This window comes from Nanorana parkeri, unplaced genomic scaffold, assembly GCF_000935625.1.
Source record: "Nanorana parkeri isolate BGI_ZX_2015 unplaced genomic scaffold, ASM93562v1 scaffold363, whole genome shotgun sequence".
Classification (NCBI taxonomy): domain Eukaryota; kingdom Metazoa; phylum Chordata; class Amphibia; order Anura; family Dicroglossidae; genus Nanorana; species Nanorana parkeri.
Window position 1 is genome coordinate 1,082,515 of NW_017306631.1, and position 23,336 is coordinate 1,105,850.

General features: G+C 43.0%; 1 protein-coding gene across 1 annotated transcript in view; it reads right to left on the reverse strand.

Moving 5' to 3' along the window:
• MAP4K3 (mitogen-activated protein kinase kinase kinase kinase 3) overlaps positions 1-23,336 on the reverse strand; it is a 285,095-nt gene that overhangs the window by 195,468 nt on the left and 66,291 nt on the right. Inside the window, exons 5-6 of the mRNA XM_018558848.1 lie at positions 22,313-22,368; positions 2,132-2,179 (exon numbers count right to left, since the gene is read on the reverse strand). Coding sequence (XP_018414350.1) covers positions 2,132-2,179; positions 22,313-22,368 — 104 coding nt within the window. The remainder of the gene's footprint in view (positions 1-2,131; positions 2,180-22,312; positions 22,369-23,336) is intronic.

Below are 23,336 nucleotides of genomic sequence, written 5' to 3' on the forward strand. Positions count from 1 at the left end.
TCTCAAAATTTCATTTCGGTGCATCCCTAATTAAAAAGGTGGAGGGCAGGTGGCTCCAGATATTTCCCAATGGCTGCGGGTAGGAGCGCTGGTTGATTTTGCTTCCTGGTGATGTAACGCTCAAGTTCAGCTGAATCCGGTTTCTTTTTTTATATCTTTGTAACTGAACAAATTGTAATAAAAATATATTGAAACTGATTGCTGTTGCTGCTTACAAGAGGGAGGAACAGTACATATATGATCCAGAATGCATCTAAACCCTAATGCTGCCCATAAACATTCATTTGCAGGCATTAAACCATTTTCTTCCCATCAAACAATTTAAAGAAGATGACAAAGACATCAATTACATGACAAATGGAGGCAACAGCATTTAGGTACGAGTTACTGAGCCAAATGAATACACACATAAACAGGGCTTGAAAAATGTTAGGGTGTCTCACCAGTCAGTCAAAAATGTCACCAGTCTGCATGACCAGACTATAGCCTTGCAATTTATGTTAACATTGTTTAGGGACACATAGAGCTTTCTTTTGGTGGTATATAATCACCACTTTTTTTTTTACTATATAATGAAAAAAGTGCCATAAATTAAAAAAAAATACATGTTTTCCCTATGTTACATTAAAAAACATTTATTCTTACCCATATTTTTGTTAAATTATAAAAGACCGGGTCACGTTGGATAAATAGACACCAAACATGTCAAGCCTGAAAATTGCGCACACCCGCAAAAAACTACCACACTAAAAATTGGCCATAGACAACGCTTTAAACGCTTTTACTGCTCATCAGTTTAGTGTTATCAGTGATTAATGGCCCTAAAATTATTGCTCTCACGCCGACGTTCGCGGTGATATGTAACATGTGCGGCACAATAGGTGCAGTCGTCGTTTTCGCACGTAGGCGCACCTGAAGCATGTTTGCTAGTGTATGTGGGGGGCCGGGGACTTTAAAAAAAATTTGTGTTTTTAGAATAAAATGTATTATTTTTTTTTTATTTTTTTTACACTTAACTATATTGCTATCACATGGGGAACTAAGAAGCCCCTTATGTGATAGCCAATTTACATGACAGGTCCTCTTTATGGAGACATCAGGGGTCTCCAAGATGCCTAATGTCACCTAGGGACCCCCAGAGAAGCTGATGAAGCAGAGATCTGCTTCAAAAGCTTCTCCCCAGCTTCTGAAGCTGGGAGAGTGACAGCAGAATGCGGAAGTAATGTAATATACATCACTTCCTGCATTCGGGGGACTGGAGAGGAGATCAGAGTGAGATCGTGTACTGATCTCCCTTTGATCTCGTCACAGAGTAGCCGTGCCGGTCCCGGCCGCACCGGGCACATCGGATCTCGGGACAAGCAATGGCAGTGACAGATGCTGCTAATACAAGTGATCGGGCATCTCTAGAGACGCCTGATCGCTTGAATGTAAAACTCCCGGCTGGCCGTTTAATTACAATGACCGGCCAGGAAGCTACTGATCCGGCTCTGGCGCCCTCTCGTCACATACAAGAGGACGAGCTGATTTTTCAAGCCCTGCACATAAGCAATAAAACCATAATTAGGAACAGACAGCTCCTGAGTAAGGAATAGCAAAACTGGTCGCCACATCCAACAGAATATACACAGTCAAGTATATAGGCATGCAATGATAGATCATGTAGTGGTAAAGACAGAAGACTGTCAGATTGTAGAGGGAGTATTGTAGAATCTGTTACTTTGATCATTTATATAAGGAAAAGCAACAAAATGCATTTGTGGAAATGGATTAATTTAGCCATGTTTACCATTTAAAGCTGGATAATGATTGAAATTGCCTGAAAGTGCCATGTGGATGGCCACCAAACCAGCTTTGTGTATTATTTAGAGAGACATGGTATGACAGAAGGAAGGACAGAAGCAGAGATTGTAAACTCTTTGCCATATTAAACTTTGTCAAGTTTAAAACACAGCAGATGTACATTAACATCTTAAAATATAGTTCTTTACACATGGCTAACTATTGACACTAGGCACAGGAATTACATGTAAAACAACAATATACTAGGCACAGGAATTACATGTGTACTACAATATATTATAAATAAATGGAAAGGGAGTTTTACATAAAATAATAGATTGTTTCTTACCTTTATGTCCCTGTGCATTTTTCCTTTACTGTGAAGATAATACAAACCCTGAAAAAGCACATAAATGGTTAGAAACAGCTGTGGACATTACGGTTTAACAACCTATGAAGAAAATCCATAATCACAAAGCAACTTTCTTGCTGGCATACTTTTTCTAAATAGAATTTATAAAACAGGACCTATACTGTGGTAGCTGAGCTCAGAAATAGGCAAGAAGTGGGCAAATGACTAATCACAAGTATTTCTTATGGGATCCCTGCAGCTGTTATTTTTCCCATTATTGACTTTACCATGCCTTGTTCCACACAGTCTCTGTGTGGAGGTGGCCATTTTGATAGAGGAGGAGAGCTTTGCTTCCTCAGGTCAGAGCTGGTGATCTGATGACGAGTGGTGTAATATTCAAGAAGGAGCAGGAGGGTTGAAGGAAGCACAGAGCCAGATAAGGCATGAAGCATAAGCAGGGAGATCCTTAGGTATGGCTTCCTCTCCAGCAAGGAAAACAAGACCTAGCACTATCTTCAGGGATTTCTGTAATATAAGACCTACCCCGAAAATAAGACCTAGTTCGGTGGTAGGTCTTATATTACAGAAATCCGCTAGGTCTTACTTTCGGGGTAGCTGCACATAAACTGTGTAAAGACCGGCCGCAGCTCCAACCTAGTGTCTTATTTCGTGCAAAAAAAAAAATAAGATAGTGTCTTATTTTTGGGGAAACACGGTAGTAATGCCAATTCTAAATTTCCCTCCAAATCTTGTGAGGCTAGCAGTTAGTGGCAGCAGTGCCGTAGATTACCTTATATTGCAGATATACAGGTATGTGGCTTTAGCAGCTAAAATCTCTCTCTAATCTCTCTACTCTCTCTTGGCTGCTGCAGCAGCCGTGTTCTTAGTACCGCTTTTAACAGCCAGCGATGGCTGTTAATGTAGAAGCGATCCGGCGGCTCCCCCACTCCCGCCTCTGTTGTCTTCCTCGGCGGGTCTCCTCGCAATGATCGGAGAGAGATTCAGCGGCTTCCAGTTGCTGATCTCTCCTCCGATCACTGGACCCGGAAGTGATGTGTATTACATCACTTCCAGTGTCACTGTACAGAGTCTGCGGCTCTTCAAGCCAGGAGATGAAGCTGGGGAAGCAGATCTCTTCTTTGAGGTCCCTAGGTGACATTAGGGGTCTTGTTATCCCTATGTAATAGCAATAAGGTTAGTGTAAAAACAAAATAAAAAATAAAGTGTTTAAAAGTTATACAAATGAAACATAAAAGAAAAACGTTAAAAAAAAAATGTTTTAATTCCCCTGCCGGCCACATACACACCCAAGTAGAGCTGCAACAGTTAATCCATTTAGTCGATTAAAATCGACGATTGAAAACGTTGCCAACGTTTTCGATCGTCGATTCGTCGGCTATCGATTGATTTCCCTGTTCGGGGCTCCAAACGCGGCCTGAAGCACACATCACACGCTGTTTCCGTCCCGCTGCGCCCGCCGGACATAAGCCACGCCCACCGCATGCTGCTCCCGCCGTGCCCACAGGGCGCATAAGCCATGCCCCCCGCACGCTGAAGCCACGCACGCCGCTGCTCTCCTCCATGAGCTCCCTCACTCGGAACTAATGTTCTGCAGGGTGCCGGTGTATTATACATTGGTTTTCTGCATTGCATTGTATTGTGCATGGTGTTCTGCATTGTATAATACAGTGACACACTGCAGAACACCAGCAGCTATAGAGGAACAACAAATCCCAGCAATAATACATTATACAGGCTGTATAATGTATTATTGCTGGGATTTGTAGTCCTCCATAGCTGGTGGTATTCTCCATTGCGCTGTATAATGTATTATTGCTGGGATTTGTAGTTCCTCTAACTGGTCAGTGGTAATCCGCATTGTGCAGTATAATCATTATACGGTGCAATGGAGATACCACCAGCTATGGAGGACTACAAATCCCAACAATAGTACATTATAGTATAATGTTGTACTATTACACGCAAGCACGCGTCGGTGCGCCTACGTGCGAAAATGACAATTGCGCTACATTACCCAAATGTCCTCAAAGGATAACAGACTGAAGATTTGTTTGAGGGTTTGAGGAACTTAGAAGTCCAGGGTTTGTGGGTGAATTGAAATCTGGCAACTTGGTGGACTGGGAGTAATGAAAGGAACTCTTCCTGGCCTCTGATGAGGAGTGAGCCTTCCTAGTAGGGATGCACAGATACTTTTCGAGTACCAGTGCCGATACTTGAAATTTTCATGAGAACTACCAGGGTTGCAGCGGTTGCAGCTGGGACCCGGCCCTGGCGCTCCACCACTGTCCTGAAATCATTACTCTGTATTGTATTAGAAAAACTGTCACATGACAATAAACAAAAATGTATCAGTACTCGTACTTGTAAGTACTCGGCAAGTACCAGTACTCGTACTCGCAACACTGGTATCTGTGCATCCCTTTATTTATATTTATAAAAACAAAATGGTACATGAAAACAGAGATGTACAAATCCCGGGAGCTCCGTGTGCTCCTTACAAATGACAGCGGCCTCCTAATTTTTGAATTTTTCTCTAGTGTAGTCTTGGAGCTCAAAAGTATCGGTACATGTACTCATACTTGTACCGAGTACTGTACTTGGTATCTGTGCAGCCCTACTTCCTAGGCTGAAAATTCGTCTTTTTCTGCTGGGAAAGATGGGTGATCTTGCCGCTGGTGATATCCTTTATGAGGCTGTCCAGGGCAGCCCCAAAAGGGACACTGTCCCTCGAAGGGCATGCAAACAAGACACTTTTTTACATGCTGGTTCCATAGCCCAACACTTTAACCAAAAAGTCCACCTTCAGAAAGGAGACCTTTAACAGCCAGTATGTCCAATAATTTAAGGCTGTAGGCCCTAAAATTAAGCTATCCACTTTGCAGGGTAACCAGATCCCTTCTGATGGCTTTTTTCAGTCAGCTAAAGTATGGCAGATAGGGGTCATGGCCAGGGCTGGTTGCAAAGCAGGACCTGCAAGACAGAACAAAGTTTTAGAAAGGTCATGAATTTCTTGCAGATTGGATTCTTAAACGAGTGAGTTTAATATGTGTTCTGGGGGCTTGGGAGGGAGAGAGGGGGGGAGTTTAATATGTGTGCAGGGGGATTGGGAGGAAATGTTTAATGTGTGCTGGGGGCTTGGGAGGGAGGAAGAGTTTTCTTCTTTAATACTACACCAGATTTAAAATGATGCTGCCAACTTCTGTCCCCACCCGCTGCATGTCAGAACTGTAGCTCAGAGCAGAGGGAAAGGCTCTGAAACTCGTTTACGGCTCTGTGCTACAGCTGTGTGCTGAACGTTAGTGGGCTGGCCAGCTGGCAGCGACATCACCATTGATGTTTGAAAAGGACAGACTCTTCAAAATGAAGGGGGTCTTTACAAGTCAAGGTCACCAATTCCACTCAATGGGAAAGAATGGAAAGAATGGAAACACTAGTGTCAGGTCCTTCATTGGGTACACTGCAGGTAGCACTAGAACCATTAATGGACCGATAACTACAGGCACCATAGGCAGCAGGACTGTCCCCCATGTGTCTAGGATCTGATATGCTGCACTACAAGCAGGGACAACATACAGTAGCTCAGGGTACAAGGATAGGCCTTGAATACTCTTGAAATCAGCTACTAGAAGCAGAAAAGGGTCAGACGGCCAAAGCCGACTAGGTCACAGTTGGCAGAAAACAAAGACAAACCGAGGATAGATGCGTGCTGGATGGTGGGAAGAGAGAAAGTGAACAGCATGAGAGCCAGCCAATGACACCAGTCCCTCAGCGTTAACCCTTCCGTGGTAAACTGACAGAAAGCAAGATCTTTACAGTGTATTTCCACTTTTGCAGTCAAATTCAAGAAAACCCTTCTATGTGTTTGTTACATGAATTCATACAGCATAACGAAAAATAATTTAAAAAAATATATTTCTTACATTTTAGATGTTTTGTTGTAATAGGCAACATGGCTGAATCCAGGTTTTTCTCAGCACCTTCACCATGATCTGCCCTTATATAAAGAAGATATGAGAAGTGAACAATCTAGGGCAGCGGTTCTCAGCGGTTCTCCTGTCGGTGGTCGAATTACTATTTGTCAGGGGTCGCCTAGCAGCTCCTGGTAACGTTTAGTAAACCTTTCTCTACTGTGGTTTTTTTTTTTGACATCGGGCCCACTGGCCGCAGTAAATCAGAAAAAAAAAACAACGTTCTCCCGGAAAGGTTTACTCTGCTCGATCGAGCAGATTAAACCTTTCTCTGTTGTTTTTTGGCCGCCGTTAGGAAAAAAAAAAAAAACCCTATAGGAATGCATAGCTAGATTCCGATTGTCCATTTGACTTTGCTATAGCCAATAGCAAATTAGCTATTGAGCCCTAGCTATTATAGCATAATGTACTATTGCTGCGATTTGCTGTATTCCTCTATAGCTGGTGTCATTCTGCGTTGCGCCGTATAATCATTATACAGCACACTGCAGAATACCAGCAGCTACAGGGGACTACAAATCCCAGCAATAATAAATTCTACAGCGCAACGCAGAATAACACCAGCTACAGAGGACTACAAATCCCAGCAATAGAACTTTATAGTATAATGGACTATTGCTGCAATTTGTTATATTCCTCTGGGATTCGTTGTCTCCTTTAAGCAGTGGTTCTCAACCTGTGGGTTGCTGCGTGATTTGCGTGATCTGCTGTGCTAGGTGAGAGTCCTCCTCAGCCCTCTCCTAGCGCAGCAGTGTCAGTTCTCCCACCATGCCGCCAGATGTCGCTGCAGCAGCCGCGACATCCCTAAATGTTACCGTTGGGGGTCACCACAACTTCGCAAATGATACCAAGGGGTCCCGGCCCTAGAAAGGTTGAGAACCACTGATCTAGGGCACTGGAAAGTGAGCTGAATTGGAGAATTTGTGAAGTCAGCTATTTTGGCCTAGATTGTTCACTTCTCCTGCCTTCTCCAAACTCTTCACCCTTTTGTGAATAACCCTGTTAGGATGGAAATTTGAGGATTCTGTTTCTCTCATTAACTTTATTAACATTTCAATGCAGAAGCCAGGGTTATATCCTTTAAATCTACAAATTATAATGAAATCATCCAACACAGTACAGATGGGATTAATACTAAGCTCTCACTCCTTACAACCCCTCCTAACAAGGAGAAGCACACATACATTTTAACCCTTTAGAAGCCTAGAAATCCTAACCGAAGTAAAAGCTTAAACTGTAAGAAGCCTTTTTTTTAAATATTCTTTTAGCTTATGCTATGTGAATGGGAACATATAACAAATATAAAACAGGTGTTATCCCAATTTGGCTAAATACACTTTATATGGCGACCAGTGGTCATAATAATAAGTGTTCAGCTCACACAGCCAACCTACAACAGAAGCCTTCAGACACAGGGTCGCAACCTGGAGCTGTGCCAAAGCTCTAGACTGGGTTCACACCTGGGCGTTTTTCAGCCCTAATTGAAGCGCTGAAAAACACTCAGCAAGTGAAATCCCATGAATCCCTATGGGCATGGTTCCCACCTGGGCGTATTTCAGCCCGTTAAAACGCGCTGAAAAACGCCCTACTCCCAAACAAGTACAGGAGCTTCTTTGGGGCGTTTTTCCGCACGTATCCATTGGTATTCCCGAGTGTGGCTCAGGGTTAACAAAGCAGTAACCCCGAGCCACACTCGGGAATACAGTGTAGGACTTACCTTGTCCGCGATCCCCGATGTGTCCTCCGGCCGCTGCCGATTTCCGTCCCTTGCGAGCGACCACGTCGCAGGGGGGCGGAACCGCCGGGAAGTTTGAAAGTTTAAAGAAAAAAAGATAGAAAAAATAAAGGAAAAAAATAATCATTCCGCCGGAGGTAAAAAAACGAGCGTCGAACGTGCGTTTCACTGAACGAAAAAACATGCTAAAAAACAAGCTGAAAAACGAGCAGAAAAAATGCGCCTATGGTACGCCCAGGTGTGAACCCAGCCTTAGAGAGTGCTCTGTGGCTCCACAGTACACTCAGGTCTGGAAAGCACCACAATGCAAAGCCCAGATTCCTGAAGGTCACATTCCTGGCTAGACCCACAATATCTAGTTCAGTGAGGTACAAGTACTTCCTCCAAAGCTAGTGCTGAGGAAACATCAATCTGGATAGGTGCTTAGGGGAATCCGCTCAGCAGAAACATGTAACAAAATCAATTTCTTAGCGTAAATCATAGGACACGTGGAATTGACTTTGTAACTAATGGGACATCCAAAAGCAGGGCTGTTTTGTTGTAGTCCTACAGGCATGTGCTCTGTTCCTGCCTCATTGCTGTACTGGTCTGGCTGCTTTAGGAGTCTCTGCATCTCACCTGCAATTTAATATTGTTTGTTTCATTACCATTTCCTGGCCAGCCTCCCAATTTACCTTTCTATTTCAGCTGTGCTCAGACTTGCGCTATGGTGTATTGCTAGCCCTAGGTTCCAGTTCCTGTGTTTAGAGTTTCTAGAGTATCACTGTGTTCTGACAGTATTTCCAATTCCATAGATCCAGAGTGTTCCTTGTTCCAGTAACTGCTAGTTCCTGATATCCTACTGTACTCTCTTGACCTGTATTCTTCTGTGACCCCACTGGCTCATGTGTGTCTCCTGTGCTCTTTAAAAAGCTTCCAGCAACCCTGCACATGTGTGTTCCCTGCACTCTCCAGTCAGCTTTCAGTGCAGCTTTCACCTTGCACCAATGTGTTCACTGTGTTCTTCAGCCAGCTATTGCTTTCTCTTTGCTGTTTCTGTGTACCGACATCTCATTAACTTTATTAACATTTCAATGCAGAAGCCAGGGTTATATCCTTTAAATCTACAAATTATAATGAAATCATCCAACACAGTACAGATGGGATTAATACTAAGATCTCACTCCTTACAACCCCTCCTAACAAGGAGAAGAACACATACATTTTAACCCTTTAGAAGCCTAGAAATCCTAACCGAAGTAAAAGCTTAAACTGTAAGAAGCCTTTTTTTTAAATATTCTTTTAGCTTATGCTATGTGAATGGGAACATATAACAAATATAAAACAGGTGTTATCCCAATTTGGCTAAATACACTTTATATGGCGACCAGTGGTCATAATAATAAGTGTTCAGCTCACACAGCCAACCTACAACAGAAGCCTTCAGACACAGGGTCGCAACCTGGAGCTGTGCCAAAGCTCTAGACTGGGTTCACACCTGGGCGTTTTTCAGCCCTAATTGAAGCGCTGAAAAACACTCAGCAAGTGAAATCCCATGAATCCCTATGGGCATGGTTCCCACCTGGGCGTATTTCAGCCCGTTAAAACGCGCTGAAAAACGCCCTACTCCCAAACAAGTACAGGAGCTTCTTTGGGGCGTTTTTCCGCACGTATCCATTGGTATTCCCGAGTGTGGCTCAGGGTTAACAAAGCAGTAACCCCGAGCCACACTCGGGAATACAGTGTAGGACTTACCTTGTCCGCGATCCCCGATGTGTCCTCCGGCCGCTGCCGATTTCCGTCCCTTGCGAGCGACCACGTCGCAGGGGGGCGGAACCGCCGGGAAGTTTGAAAGTTTAAAGAAAAAAAGATAGAAAAAATAAAGGAAAAAAATAATCATTCCGCCGGAGGTAAAAAAACGAGCGTCGAACGTGCGTTTCACTGAACGAAAAAACATGCTAAAAAACAAGCTGAAAAACGAGCAGAAAAAATGCGCCTATGGTACGCCCAGGTGTGAACCCAGCCTTAGAGAGTGCTCTGTGGCTCCACAGTACACTCAGGTCTGGAAAGCACCACAATGCAAAGCCCAGATTCCTGAAGGTCACATTCCTGGCTAGACCCACAATATCTAGTTCAGTGAGGTACAAGTACTTCCTCCAAAGCTAGTGCTGAGGAAACATCAATCTGGATAGGTGCTTAGGGGAATCCGCTCAGCAGAAACATGTAACAAAATCAATTTCTTAGCGTAAATCATAGGACACGTGGAATTGACTTTGTAACTAATGGGACATCCAAAAGCAGGGCTGTTTTGTTGTAGTCCTACAGGCATGTGCTCTGTTCCTGCCTCATTGCTGTACTGGTCTGGCTGCTTTAGGAGTCTCTGCATCTCACCTGCAATTTAATATTGTTTGTTTCATTACCATTTCCTGGCCAGCCTCCCAATTTACCTTTCTATTTCAGCTGTGCTCAGACTTGCGCTATGGTGTATTGCTAGCCCTAGGTTCCAGTTCCTGTGTTTAGAGTTTCTAGAGTATCACTGTGTTCTGACAGTATTTCCAATTCCATAGATCCAGAGTGTTCCTTGTTCCAGTAACTGCTAGTTCCTGATATCCTACTGTACTCTCTTGACCTGTATTCTTCTGTGACCCCACTGGCTCATGTGTGTCTCCTGTGCTCTTTAAAAAGCTTCCAGCAACCCTGCACATGTGTGTTCCCTGCACTCTCCAGTCAGCTTTCAGTGCAGCTTTCACCTTGCACCAATGTGTTCACTGTGTTCTTCAGCCAGCTATTGCTTTCTCTTTGCTGTTTCTGTGTACCGACCTTTGGCGAAGTAGCATGAACCTGAGGGTTTTGATCTGGGATCAGCATACAGCATAAACCCATCTCCAACATCAGGACATCTAGTGAACACCGACTGTCCATTAGATTCCATGACCTCGGGGATTCCACACTACATGCAGGACTCCGCTTTGGCCTCAGACTCCCAGTCGCCTCATATCTAGTTCAAGCTTCTTCTTCCTGTTCCTCTGCTCCTGTTGAAAGCTGTATCCTCTTATTTTTCCTGTGGCTGTCAGACTACATGGCTCACACCCCTCCAATCACTCAAGGTGCCTCCACATCCTTTTTTTATTTATTGTAATTATGGTTTTGCATGCAATAACAACACAACCAGTACAAAAACAAAAACATCCCCACCTCCCCAGAGAAAACACAATCGAGAAAAGGAACTAATGAGAACTTAACCAATGGACGGTGACAAAGCATCTATCCAACAACACCATATTTTATAGAATTTAGCAGGACAAGCCCTGAATTTAGGCCACTTTATACATAGGAATGCAGGACTCCCACCAGGCCCCTCTGATTCTCCAGGGTTGGTGGTGACTGCTTCTTCCAATTTAGTACAATCCATTTCCTGGCATAAAATAACAGGACACCCAGCAACGTTCTCGATGCATGAGTAGAGGCAACCCGCTCAGTTCAGCCCAGCAGACATACCCCCAACTCCGACCGGACCTCAAGCACGAGAAACAGATATAAAATGCGTAACCTCTGTCCAATATTGCCAAATGCCAGGACACTCTCAGAAAATATGTTGAAAGCCAGCCAGATAACTAGAGCACCTCCAGCAAGCAGCCGAGCAGGTCCCATACATTTGAGCTAATCTTGCAGGAGTGTAGTACACTCTATGCAGTACTTTGTATTGAATCAATCAGTCTCCAGTAGAGATCAGATGAGTGAAAGGGTAGTCCCAAGCATCAGTCCAGTCTTCCTCATCCAAATCCGGGATGTCCCTCAGCCACTGAGCTCTACAGCTACTTAAACAACTATAAGCGTGTGGAAACAGTGCACCATAAACAGTGGACAAAGGTTTATATAACCCACAGCCGTCAACAAGCACTCGAGGGAAGAAGCTCGGAAAACCCCCCGATTAGCTGAGGACTGCGCCCGCAAGGCATGACGGACTGGCAGATATCGGAAAAAGAAGGAACCTGGCAACCCAAACTTAGTTCACAACTCCTCAAAACTCAGAATAAACCCATTATGCAAAATGTCCTCCAATTTCTTAACACCCTTCAAAGCCCACAATTGACAGTCTGGCAAAGCAAACAAATTAGCAAGATTCGGGTTCCTCCACAGCGTAGTGTGAGGCGGACTAAATGCCTGATCCGGGTACAACAAGGCATACACCTGCTTCCATGCTTTTAAGGTAGCGATTATCAATGTTGTAAGATCATAAGGAGCTCCGCAAGGCATCCACTGACAAAAATTGGGACCAAATCCCATATGTGCTACCACTCCTCCCATGAAACCCCAGTCCACTGAGTCAAAGGCCTTCTCAATATCAAGAGAGACCAAGGCCCGAGAACCAGAGTTCACATTTAAAAGCTGTATGTCGGTGAACACTCTACGAAAGTTAGTAAATGTAGACTTCCCTGGGATAAAGCCCGTTTGATCAATATTAATCAAAAGAAGAAATTACCCTGCCAAACACATGGCAAGAATTTTTGTCAATATCTTGAAATCTAGATTCAATAGGACAATGGGTCTATACGACGAACAGAGTAAAGGATCCTTCCCTGGTTTAGGCAAAAGAATATTAGCATCATGCAATGAGGTAGGCAGAATCCCCTTTCCAAAACAATAAGCATACAATTTCTGCAAACAAGGGGAACCTCAATGGGGGCACCGTGGGCACCCGCCTATGCTTGCCTCCATCTGGGAGACACAAGTGGTTTTCAAGCATCAGATGTACCTGGGCCATGTTCAATTGTGGCTCAGGTACATTGATGATATCCTGCTGGTTTGCGTGGGTCCAGGGGGGAGGTGTTGGAGCAAATTGGTGACTTAAATGTGAATGATAATAGTATTAAACTCACATTTGAGGTGGATGAAACAGATATCTCCTTCGGATAAACATCAGAGAAGGGAAAATACAGATCAAAACATTTCAGAAGAAAACAGCTGCAAATATGCCGTTTCATGTGACAAGTCACCACCCTGGGTCTCTGATACAGGGCATCCCTGTGGGACAGTTTCAACGGATAAAACTAAACTGTTCGCTGGAATGTGACTACAGGGATGAATCAAAAGCATTGTATCAGAGATTCAGGAGAAGGTGATACCCACATGGAGTATTGAAACGCAGTCAACAAAAAATTGGTGAAAAAAGGGGGCATGGCCTGTGTTTGGACGCTGCTTGAGAGAGCACTGTGCAGCGGTGTGCTTTGATGCTTAGCAAAGCGACGATCGGATCATCTTCTGACACTCCAGGGCTCCTACACATCTTCTGCACCGGGGTGGAGATGTCCCGAAAGAAAAAAGCTGGCAGCTGTCTGCACAAATTGACAGACTTTTTTTCCCGCACCTTCATGCAAGTGCGCTGGCTCATCCCATCGGTCTCTGTCCAAGGCTCCCTCTGACTGGGCCACTCGATCCTCTGGCGGCGCTTCCCCTTCACACCAGTCTGGACCTGGCTCCTCGATGTCTTCTCCCCATGGTGCACCACCAGAGGGCCGAAGCCCAGTGAAATCCAGGGAAAAAACGAGGCTGTCTGCAGTGACGGAGGCCCAAAAATAGGTGAGTCAGTTTAACTCTTCATTGGAAGATACTAGAGAGCCTTTCCCATCTCACATCAACCTATATCAGATTCTACTCTCAAGGGCATGTTGACTTTGTTAAGGAGCTCCTTAAATACTGATCTGCAATCTTTCATATCCCAATTTCAGTCAGATCTACATCAAATGGGGGATAGACTATCCCATATAGAAGACAAAATGGGAGAATTTGCCGATACTTTTAATGACCCAGTAGACTTGCACAATGCTAGGGAAGATGATCTAGACTGGATGAAAGCTTAATTGGCTCACCTTGAGGATTGTTCACGCCGCAACAATCTTAAAGTGTGTGGCATACCTGAAACGGTAGCCCAAAGCGACTTGCTTCAGTATATCCACACCCTCTTTAAACAAGTGCTTCCAGATCTATTGCATAATTATCTCATTATAGATCGCATTCATCATCTTCCTAAACCTTCCATTCTCCTAGACAAGGTGCCTCGCCATGCTTTAATGAGGGTGCATTTCTGTCAGGTGAAAGACAAACTGCTTCAGGTTGTTCGTGACACTTCCCATGTTCCTAAGCAATATGCTCACCAACAGCTTTTAGCAGATCTTTCCCAACATATTACCGTATATACTCGAGTATAAGCCGTCCCGAATATAAGGAAGTGCCTTTTGCCAATCACCGAGGCCTTGAGAAACCACCAGATCACATACAGATGGGGGTACCCTGCTAAACTACATATAACTAATGATAACGAAACCTTCACTATTGTGTCGCCAGAACAGGGCTTATCCCTCCTCAAAAAATTGGATATTCTTCCGGTTGCTGAATCTACACCTACACCAACCTTGACCCCGAGCAGCGTCAACTCGGATTGTCGTCTTCTGAACCGCAAACGCAGTTCCAAATCTGAGAGGGGTAGTGTTGGATGATGTTCTTTGAAGATCTACTATAAAGATAATTGCCTCTTGGCGTTACAGTGCCACAATGCTCACTTATTGTGATACACCCATTGTGCTGTGCAGTATAATGTACTGCAGTGTGATCGCAACGTGGGATCTTATTTAAATTTTTTTCATGCGTATCTTAATTGCTTCTTTCCTGTTTTCATCAATGCCTGAGCCGAACAAGGAACCTTCGCGTGCATTGTCAAACGGATTCTTGCTTCTTCGATGATTCATCTAATCCTCACCATCCTGTGACTGACTTATCCTTAATCGTCCACATCCTACTCTCTACCTCCTGCACTGTAAGTACGATGCGTCCACCACGTAGTCTGCAATACCTCGGAGACGTCTGTTAAAAGTTTTGCTTAATGCTAAAAACCTAAATGATCCTGCTAAATCTGTAGAATGAGGCCCGTTCATTAAAGGCAGATGTCATTTGTGTTCAAGAAACGCACTTCTTATCTAAAACGTAGTGTTCATACAAAAATTATCCAAACACGTACTTTGCTAATTCTCCCAACCTCCCAACAAAACCAGAGTTACGATAGAAGTAAGAGACTCAGTTAACTTCTCTGAGATTTCCACCTCTAGTGACCCAAATGGCCATTATCCTATTTTGGTGTGCAATATCAACCCATTAGTATATACCATTGTGTGTCTCTATGCACCTAACTCCCATCAGATTTGTTTTCTCCACAAATATTTAAGAGGATGTCCACACTCCATGAGGGTTACACGGTTATTTTTGTCGACAAGCGGTTATTATCAAAAGGTGTATACTTCGACTATATACGATATTACGTGGTCGGATCATGCACATTTAAAAGCCCAGCATGATCAAACCAAAATTTAATTCTTATTAAATTCTGATAATAGTCGGAAGCTATGGCATCCTCAAAAAATAGCTGATGCCTTTAGCTCCTACTATGGTAGTCTTTTATAACCTTAAGGATCATCACACAGTTTGCCAACCCACCAACAACGATATACTTAATCTTTTGAGCATAGTTCAACTGCCCAATTTATCCAGTTCTCAACTTCAACAACTTAATGCACCTATTTCCTCACAGGAAATTATGCATGCTATAAAGTCTTTACCCTCTAATAAGGCGCCTGGACCGGATGGTTTTTCTAGCGAGTACTATAAATGTTTCGCCCCCCGTTTTGCTTCCATACTTGACACAAGTATTTGCAAAGGCTTTCACCTCTGCTACCTCTGCTTCTTTTCCCCCTGAAATGCTAGCGGCTACTATTACTATTCCGAAACCAGGGAAAGATCCTACTTGTCCTCAAAACTTCCGCCCTATCTCACGTCTTAATTCAGATTTGAAACTCTGCGAAAATCCTAGCGTATAGAATTAGAGATTCTCCCCTCATTGATACATCCAGACCAAACGGGGTTTGCTAGAGGTGTTAAACTCTTTTAGCGCTATATCATACTATAAGGTCAATAATTCGAAGTCCCCGATTCTGGTCTTGGGGGTTCCGCAAGCTTCCAGAAATGTGTTACAGTCTCAGTTTCCTTTTCAGTGGTGGGACAATGGCATTTCATATTTGGGAATCACATTGGCTAACTCAATTTCCACGTTGTATAATTGCAACTATGTACCTTTTTTTAGGTAAATTGCAATCCCTCTTGAACAATATAAAAAGGGATACTCTATCCTGATCAGCAAGACTAGCTTCATTTAAAATGTTGGCCCTACCTCAAATTATTTATATGGAACTTCAGCAATCCCTATACCCAACGGTTATTTAAAATCATTAAAAGGTATTATCCGTAATTTTATTTGGCAAGGCAAAAAACCCAGATGTTTCTATTCTGTTTCAATTAAACATAGAAGTGCTGGTGGGCTGGGATACCCCGATCTGAAGGACTACTATTTGGCTGTTCTGCTCAATCGAGGGCTTGCCTTAATTCGTCACGTTCCAAACTATGGTGCAATGTGGAAGCTTCATTTCTTCCTAGAAGTAATATCTGTATTTACCTACTATACAGAGAACTGCCTAAATCACTGGTGGGTCGTATGTTGCCTATGTCCCAGACGACACCTTGGAGGCATGGCGTCATCTGCACACCCTTGCAGATCTGAATAAACCACGTTGTTCCATTACAATTCCTATTGGAGCCCTGGAATTATTGATTCCTAATGTATGGTTGTCTACTTGGCCACTCGGGGGCATTCATTTTCACAATTTATATGTGGGCTCACAACTGAAAACATTCCACGAGCTACAGAGGGAATATGGCCTTTTGGATGGAGATGTGTTTTTCTACTGTCAAATATCTCACTTAAGACCTTTGCTTCTTCAATATGTAAGATCCCGCAATCTGTTTGCAACTTCTATTTCTCGCAGAAGCCACAAATTAAAGGCATATCACTGTTCTATAATCTACTACACAATAAACTTGAATTGACCAAATTCAGGTCTCTCCAGGTGTGGGAAGATGAATTACAAGTTACCTTCTTTCCGCACCAATTGACCAGGGCTTTTAGCGCTACTCATAAAGCGACTAAATGTGTTGACTTGTGGGCACTAGCCCACAAGATAACACTCCACTGGTATTTCATCCCTCTAAGGTTGAGCAAGATGTACCCATCTTCCCCATCGACCTGCTGTAGACAGTGCGGCCAGGTTGGCAGTTTATATCACATTCTTTGGTCTTGTAGGTGCCTTACTAGTTTCTGGAAACAAATTTTCCAAAAGATTTAGCTGATATCTGGCATGTTGACACCTCCTGATCCTGCTCTAGCCCTGTTATCAATAGGAATAGAGGAGTTTCCCCCTCAATTTCGCATTGTGATCTCCCACATTTTACTTGCAGCTAGATTGACCATTGTATGACACTGGAAAAGTCTAGAATCTTCAAACCTCTCTGAGACATCAGCTATAATTAACCTTCATTATACCTATGAAAAATGTATGTCATATAAAGATGGCTCTCACAATAGATTTTATAACGCATGGAAATACTGGCATACTTGAGTTGGAATCTTATACTTTACTGTTGATCAAGTATATGAAAGCGAGTTCCCTCTGGTCGATGTATAGCTCTACTTGTTCACTTTCTCTTGTTTGCTTCTCATTTCTATAACTTTGTTTTCCTTTCCTCCTTATATGGTTACTCACCATGGTTCACCTGTTATTTGCAATATGCGTTTGCGTATTTGTACTTTTTGAACGTCTACTTGCAATTGTACCATTCTAACTTGTCTGAAAAATGTTCTAATAAGAATTATTGAAACAAAAAAATTGGTAAAAAAAACTAGAGAATTAATCTTGCAAAATGAAGGTCATAAGAGTTCAGGAATCCAATAAACCCATTCATTTGATAACACAATATGGGTCTAAATGGGACGAGTTTAAAAGCATTCTGGGTAAACACTGGCACATGTTGCAACTTTGTTCCAATTTATCCAAGATTGTGGGGGCTACTAGCCCACAGCTAGTGGCAAGTCTGGCACAAAGTCTGAAAGATCATTTGGTTCGCTCAGAATATACCCCTAGCCCGCAAAAAACTTGGCTATCAGATTTTAGAAAAGTGAAAGGATTGTTTTCATGCGGGAGGTGTCAAATCTGTAGAGAAAAGCAAATACTTCTGGGACTCAGAGGGCAAAAAATAATTTAAGATAAATCAATTCATTAATTGTACGACAAGGAAAGTAGTCTACGAACCTGAGTACCCCTGCAAAAAATTATATGTGGGGAAAACGAAACGCCAACTGAGAATTCGGATTGGCGAACATTTAACGTGACATCAAAAACAAAGATAAGGTGTGCTCAATTGCCCAACATTTTGCACAATATCATGATAGCCAACTAAAGGGTCTAAAAGTCAAAGGAATCTATGTACTGAATCTGCCGGAGGGGAGATTTTGATATCATTTTAGAGCAGAAAAAGAAAATGTGGATTTATAGGTTAAATACACTGTTTCCACAAGGTTTAAATAATGAGTTTAATTTACAGGGGCTTATTTAGGAGTGGAATGTAATCCTATTGATTATCCTAGTCTGTATTTGAAAAAGCTGAATGCCACATCAAAACTAGTAAAATATGCTCTGTAAACTATGTATGTATGTTGTGATCGCTTATTTGTTGTAACGATAAAAAGCATCTGTGCATAAAGGAAGGGTTAAGAAGAGAGTCAATGGTAATGGTATCCCGTTTAAAATGGGCCAGTATCTCCTCCCCTCCCTACGTTCTGATGAAGCCCCAAAGGAGGCGGGGCAAAATGCGTAAACGTTTTCCAAACCAGCCGGACTCCAGGATTCATGGTCTAACAAACATAAAACGCTGAGTATTATGCCTTAAAGACCACTACTATGTGTCAGCGGCTCTGAAAAAAAGACAGGAGCGATCACTGGCTAAGTGACGACTATCGTAAGGTACTTTGTATACACCGAGAAGTCTATATGACTGAATTAAATCTATGCAACAATCTTTGAGGGCTAGTTCACACCAAGCGGGTTCTAGAAGCAGGGCAGTTACAGACCAGATCAAAACTGCGTCCAATGTATTCCAATGGTATTTTGGGCTCTAGTTCACGCCGCAGCGTTCAGTTCCAGAGTATGTAGAAAAATTGCAGCAAGCCCTATTTTACCTGCTCTGGAACGCATGCAAACTCATCAATAACGCATGCAACTGCCCTGGAACGCTCTGAAAGTCCATTTTAAACTTTTTAAAAAAACTTGCTTTTTACAACAACGGCCCGGAACGGATCAAAAACGGGGCAAAAAACACGTCATAACCCACTGCACTGCGTGTGCAAAAACACATGCAGATCTGGTCTGCATTTGGTGTGAACAAGCCCTAAACCAAGTGCAGTGCATGGAATTCGGAAAAGGCACCCCTAGGATGGAAGGTCCGTTGTGACCATACATGATAACCGGAATGCCGTGGAGAGTCTGAGTGGTGCATCCAATCCAACAAGAAAAACAGTAAGACACTGATTTTGTCCATATGCATCGATCATTACTTGGGAGAGCAGGCTGTGTAGATCTCACAAATAGCTGTGTCATCTGTCAGATTTGTTAATTTTTTCCATCTAAATTCCAAACAAATTTACAACATTGTTTTAACTTGCTGATGAAATTACTTTTCACTGATCTAGCAGCTGCTAGATACACTGTATTTTTTTGACATAAAGTCAAAGGGGCAAGATTGCTTTATGAAAATGGAACAAGTATTCATTAAGGAATTTTTTGTTTTTCCCCCTTTTTTGTGCACGACCTTCCCATATTGTAATTGGGAATTATTTACAGGAAAACTTTAAAATTAAATATATAAGCTGGGTCAAATCCCATTAAATATTATGATGTATATAAAATAATATAAAAAAGATAACGCATTGAAAAACAAATGGATATGCTCATCCAAATTTGTGACAACTTGAGCCCAGATGAAACTGACTGGAGTAATCACTTAATATGATATATTTATATATACAAAAGGAATTCATCATAAAAGATAATGTACTATATTGTAGAAGATAGGTTGCATCTATGAAAGAATATAGTGTTTTGCAAAATTAAAATTAGTGAGAATGAGAGGAATGCATGTGGGCTGTTCTAATGGTTTTAATGTGTGAGGTGATTGACAACACTGTCAACTTTTATAATGGAAGGTTTTTGGTGATGGTGCTGTGTTCATAATCATTTTTTTAAATATAATCTTTAATGAAGTAAGCCATTTTGCTAAATTTACATTTAATTGGTTGAATTATAACTTCTAACCATCTTCTTTCCTACAAAGGTGGTATTTTTTTCTGGCTATTGCACCCACCCACTGCCTGCTGTAAATCAGCAGAGGAGGGAACTGAAGGAGAAAGTTCTAGTTCAGGTCCTGCACTGCTGATTGACAGAAGGCAGTGGGTGGGTGCAATAGTCAGCCTGCTATTGGCTACTGCAATTGAAAATTGGCAATAGCAGGCTGGCTATTGCTCCCAGTTGCTGGATGGCAGGAAGCCGTAAGAGGGGGCATGGAGGAGCGGCAGAGACATGGGGAGGTGCAGCAGGGACGACCAGTGTGGACATGGTGAGGAGCAGCGGGGACGACCAGCGTGGACATGGGAAGTAGCAGAGGGCACAACCAGCGTGGACATGGGGAGGAGCAACGGGGACGACCAGCAGGGACATGGGGAGGAGCAGCAGGGACGACCAGCAGGGATGCTGGGGGGAGGAGAGGGGACAACCAGCGGAGACACAAGGAGGAGCAGCAGGGACACGGAGGAGCAGCAGAAACTACCAGTGGGAACACGGTGAAGCAGCAGAGCAGAAACGGAGGCACTGGGGGCGCAACGGGGGAATGCTCTGATAGGGGTCGCAGATTACATGCATCGGTTTCATCTGGAAATAGCGAGTAAACACCCCCAGAACCATAAGGCAGTATAGTCAGAGGTTGCCTATAGCAGCTAAAATGTCCTGTGTGTGTCTTTGAGAACACATGTTCTGCTGTGTGGTGGCCAGCTTCTAAGCCCAATGTGAGACAAGGCCTCAAGTACTCACAAATCCAGGCAGCTACTAAGAGTTTAAGGCAGCCAGAGGTGACCTAGTCACCGTAGGTAGGCAATGGAATGGAAACAGAGACTGGAATATCACTTGGCGCATTAGAAGCAGCAGTGGGATGGTGCTTCCTTTAGATGAATGGTGGAAATGAGAGCAACACTCCACCTAGTAGATGGCATCTACCTGGCTGGCCAAACCACCCAGTGAGCCTCAGAGATGGGGTCACAGCAGAGACTGTGCCATAGTTCTGGATGTAGAAAGTGCTCTGCAGCTAACTAACACAGTACATTAAGGTCCGCAAAGCACAACAATGCAGAACCCAGTGTCAAAAAGGTCACATTCCAGGCTAGTCTTACCATGTCCAGAGGCCTACTCACAGAGTGAGCCTTCAGAGACAGGGTCATACCTGAGGCTCTGGACCAAGAAAGCATTCAGCTGAGAACTTAACCACTACAATCAGGTTTGGACAGCAGTGCCCAGTGCCAAAGGTCACATTCCAGGCTAGTTCCACAATGTTATAATCCATTTTGGCTGGGTACAGCCTCCAGATGCTGGGGATATGCCAATTTGAATAATTGCTATGTAGAGACTAGGGCTCCAACTAACGATTATTTTCAAAATTAGTTGACCGATTATTTTTTTGATTAATCAGGATAAAAAAAATGTATTTACATAAATATTTAATTATTTAATGGACATATATTAATTCTGTCTACATAGCTCTCATCCCTGGCATATGTCACAGAAAGAATTTGTGCAGGAAGAAACACATTACCAAGCGGACTTCTCTCCTGGACTCCTTTCACTGGGCGCTTGAATGGCTGCACACTTGAATGCGTGTCCTGACGCGCAGATTTATGTGTGAGCCGATTGGCTAGAGATGACATCTCACCACGCTCAGCTCTTGCCTAGAGATGGTGTGAACCGGCCCTAAATGTGTTCGCTGCCTGGCCGCCACCACCCCCCACACTCTTCCCTGACTACCCCTGTCAGATTGTTGCCACTGACTCGACTGACTTCACACACACGGTACACATGCAACGCATAATACACACACTGTACACATACTGCCAATATGCTTAGTATGAATAGTTTGATGGCAAAAACAAATGTCATATGTTTCAAAGAGTAGCTTAACAAAGTACTGCAACTTTCAATATAATCATTTAATCCTTAATATAAATCCTAATATAAATCTAAAACAATCGCTAAAATCTTATATGTTTTAACATGTTAATGTAATTTAAAAAATAGCTTCCAGACTTTTTGTAGATGCAGCTGTCGTTAAAATAATACTTGGTAACTAGGACTAAATAGAGAGACGTGTGTAGCACAAGAGGTTATTATATATTACATCATACATTAAGGTCAGACACGTTAAACACTATGCACTATGAATTAAATGTCTAGGACAGCAAAACACTGAATCATAAAATGCCACTGACAGGCAGCATACCTGCAGTGTTTCCCGAGAAACATAGGCAATCTGTTGTTCAGAGAGGGGTCCAGTTACTGTGGAGTAGAAAAACAAAAAATTAAAGAACATTTAGATACTTTGGGACACTAACATAGGGTATGTCTAAACAATATACATATATACTGTAATTACCGTATTTGCCGGCGTACAAGACGGCCGGGCGTATAAGACGACCCCCCACTTTTTGTGTAAAAATATAGGTTTTGGGCTATACTCGTCGTATAAGACGAGTATAGCCCAAAACAATGTTTAAATGCATTTACTAACCTCCTTGGCGGTATTCCAGAGTGTGGCTCGAGGTTAATTTTCAGTACCATAAGCGGTAACCCCAAGCCACACTCGGGATTACAGTCTCTTACCTTGTCCAGGATCCCAGCAGCGTCCTCCATCTTCTGTCCTTCAGCTACTACTGCGCTGAGCCAATCACGGCAGGCTTTGTATTTACTGAATACAAAGCCTGTCGTGATTGGCTCAGCGCTGAGCTAATCACGGCAGGCTTTGTATTCAGTAAATACAGGCTTTGTATTAAAGAATACAAAGCCTGCCGTGATTGGCTCAGCGCGTTATACTGTATGTAGCCGAAGCTACATACAGTATACCGAAGTATACCCGGCGTATAAGACGACCCCCGATTTTCGGGCGATTTTTTTGGGACTCAAACCCCGTCTTATACGCCGGCAAATACGGTAAGTAAAACAGTTTTTTTCAATGTAAAAAAATATTTTAAAATGCAGCTATTTTAACACTATAGGTTTGGAAATTATGTATTGGGTATTGGTAATCATAGTAGTGTTCAGGTTTGCTTTTATTAATTACTTATTTACATAATGTATGTATTCATTTTTCTTCTAAAGGTGCCCATACACTGTGCGATTATCGTACGAGAATCGCGGGAAATCCCGCGATCGTACGATAATTGCAAAGTATATGGAAGGCGTGTGACTGTTTCTACTGTACGATCGCACGTCTCCCGTCGAACAAGCAGGCTGGAAAACCCGCCGAG